The sequence below is a fragment of the Triticum aestivum genome, chromosome 7B (genome assembly GCF_018294505.1).
Source record: "Triticum aestivum cultivar Chinese Spring chromosome 7B, IWGSC CS RefSeq v2.1, whole genome shotgun sequence".
NCBI classification, from domain to species: Eukaryota; Viridiplantae; Streptophyta; class Magnoliopsida; order Poales; family Poaceae; genus Triticum; species Triticum aestivum.
This window is the reverse complement of record NC_057813.1, coordinates 683,888,265-683,891,021: the sequence shown is the minus strand read 5'-3', so window position 1 is coordinate 683,891,021 and position 2,757 is coordinate 683,888,265. Positions and strand designations below refer to the sequence as shown.

At 44.8% G+C, this 2,757-nt stretch overlaps 1 protein-coding gene across 1 annotated transcript; it reads left to right on the top strand.

The window, feature by feature from the left end:
* The first annotated feature begins 240 nt into the window (after positions 1 to 240).
* On the top strand, positions 241 to 1,566 carry LOC123157187 (GDSL esterase/lipase At1g28600-like). Its single transcript, XM_044575441.1, has 3 exons — positions 241 to 505; positions 596 to 808; positions 929 to 1,566. Exons 1-3 carry the CDS (start codon positions 241 to 243, stop codon positions 1,564 to 1,566), a joined length of 1,116 nt encoding a protein of 371 aa, XP_044431376.1.
* The last annotated feature ends 1,191 nt before the right edge of the window (positions 1,567 to 2,757 follow it).

Here is a 2,757-nt window from a genome sequence, read left to right as displayed (position 1 = left end):
AATTAAGAAGGAAACTAATCAAACGGCCATGAAGATTCTTGTGGGGTAGTAAGATACAGACTGCTATAGCATTAATTAAATTGACTGCCATCTTGATGTGCACACCGCATAACGCTCTAATATAAATGGGGATGAAGGGAACCCATCTTCAATACTAAACGAAACGTAGATCTGGAAGACTTGTATTTGTAACCAGAGAGCTAGCGTCTGTCTCTTCTCCTGTTTAGCTAGTTAGCTAAGATGGGGAGTTCCAGTCGCTACTGCTCCATTTCCCCTGCAGTCATCTTCGTCCTTGCCGTCCTGCTGCTCAACCCTGATCTAGGGTCGTGCGGCTGCTTCAAGCGCATCTTCTCTTTGGGCGACTCCATCACCGACACCGGCAACTTCGCATATATCAGCCGCAACAGTCCACCGGGTCCGCCCTCGGTGCCCCCTTATGGAGAGACCTACTTCCACCGCCCCACGGGTCGTGCCTCCGATGGGCGTCTCATCATCGACTTCTACGGTGAGTACGCACATACATGCATGTGTGTTCCAAGTTCCAACAGTTGGAATTTCGTGTGCATGCTCAATTTGGTGCCTGATGTTGTGTCAGCGCAAGCGTTGGGCCTGCCGTTGCTGCCGCCGAGCATTCCCGAGGAGAAGACGGGGAAGTTCTCGACCGGTGCCAACTTCGCCGTGTTTGGCTCTATTGCGCTCAACCCCAAGTACTTCATGTCAAGGTATAACTTCAGTCTGCAGCGCGGGTGCCTCGACGAGCAGCTGGCTTCTTTCAAGAGAGTGCTCGCACGGATTGCTCCAGGAGATGGTACGTAACGCATGCAAAAACATACGTTACAGTCAGCTTATCATATTCTAATTAGGCCACATGTCTGCATGCACATTATGTTCTTGGTCAACTTATTCTTTTTTTTTTGTCTATGATCAGCTGCCACCAAGAGTCTCCTGAGCGAATCCCTAGTCGTCTTCGGCGAGATTGGTGGCAACGACTACAACTTCTGGTTCTTCGATCGTACACACAGCCGGGACACGGCCCAGGAGTACATACCGGACGTGGTTGCCCGCATAGGCGCCGGTGTCCAAGAGGTGATCAAGCTTGGTGCTAAGACTGTCCTTGTCCCGGGGAACTTCCCCATTGGGTGCGTGCCGGTTTACCTCAGAGATTACAAGAGCAACACGACCACGGACTACGACCAGTTCGGTTGCCTCAAGTGGTTCAACGCATTCTCCCAGAAGCACAACCAGCTACTGAAACAAGAGATCAGCAAGCTCAAGTCGCAGAACCCCAGCGTGAAGATCATCTACGGCGACTACTATGGCGCCTTCATGGAGTTAGTCAAGAATCCTCTCAGGAATGGCATTGACAAGCCTCTGGTGGCATGTTGTGGTGGCGATGGCCCGTATGGCACAGGCCATGAGTGCAACCAGAAGGCGAAGGTTTGCCGCGACCCATCTAGGTTCGCCAACTGGGACCAAATCCACATGACGGAGAAGGCATACAATGTCATCGCTAATGGGGTGCTCAACGGCCCGTACGCCGACACCCCGTTGCTCCACACTTGCTAGGAGAATCCAGTTCCTTCATTTTCAGATTCGAATAATTATCACGCAGCTAATGAATACTCCCTTTGTAACAAAAATATAAGACAATTTTTGGGTGACTTTTTTATATTTTATTAGAGGTTGTTACTTAGTATGATATGCGTATCGAAAAGTGCAACAGTGGGAAAAATAAAAATAAACTAAGACATGCATTATTGGCTAGTCTTGTTTTAGATATATGGTTAGCGGCCAAAAGGTATTATGTGCGACTTCATTATTTGCATATGCATATAGTGGGAACTGCTAGGGATCAGACTACTGATCGTAGCTTCCTATCAGACCAGTAGCAAGCCGTTGGATGGAAGTGTGCATAGCCGCTAGATGAGCAGGCCCCTTCGCACGTGCAGTTTCTATGCCAGAGATGATTACGTTTGGATTTGCTAATAATTACTTCCGTTATTTAGGAAAATAATCAATGTTCTCCATATATTTAGGCAACAAATTTCGTACGGTAGGGAGAGTAATAACTGTAGAAAATAGGCATTGTATGCGATATAATTTGCGGCCTTACAAAAAATGTTTCCATCTTACATGTGGATTTTTTTCCATCTTACACGCAATAATTCATGATTCCATCAGTTAGTGAACACAACAAGATATAGTCTAATTTTATATTGTTTCGAAAGCATCACGATACTGCTTCCACGAAGAACAAAGAATATTCTTGCCTCCATTGTTGGAAGCAGTTTTTTTAGCAATGGAAGCACCGTGTTTAGGAAACAATCCCTAATAATTGCTTCCAATAATCTCGTCTATTTTTACTGTTATGCTGCATGTAATTAGGGGGCATGCAGTTTGCTTCCATACGAGAAAAAACGTTTCCAACTACGGTGAAGCCAATCCAATTTGAATTTGCTTCCTACCTAGAATATTGTTTTCCCTTGTCCAACGAGATTGCTTCAAAGATAAGAATAAAAAATTACAACATAGAAAAGAAATATATTTGCTTCATCAACAGTGCTTCCAAAGAAAATAGTGTTTGCTTCCCAAGTTACAAATATTTCCTCAGATCTACAATATTGCATCCGAAAAGAGAAAGAAAATATGACATTGTTGATTTTTTTTCTTTGAACGAAACAATACTTCCAACAAAAAGAGTATTTGCTTCTTATGATATCCAAATTTGTTTCTGTATACAAGAATGGTCACCGGGAT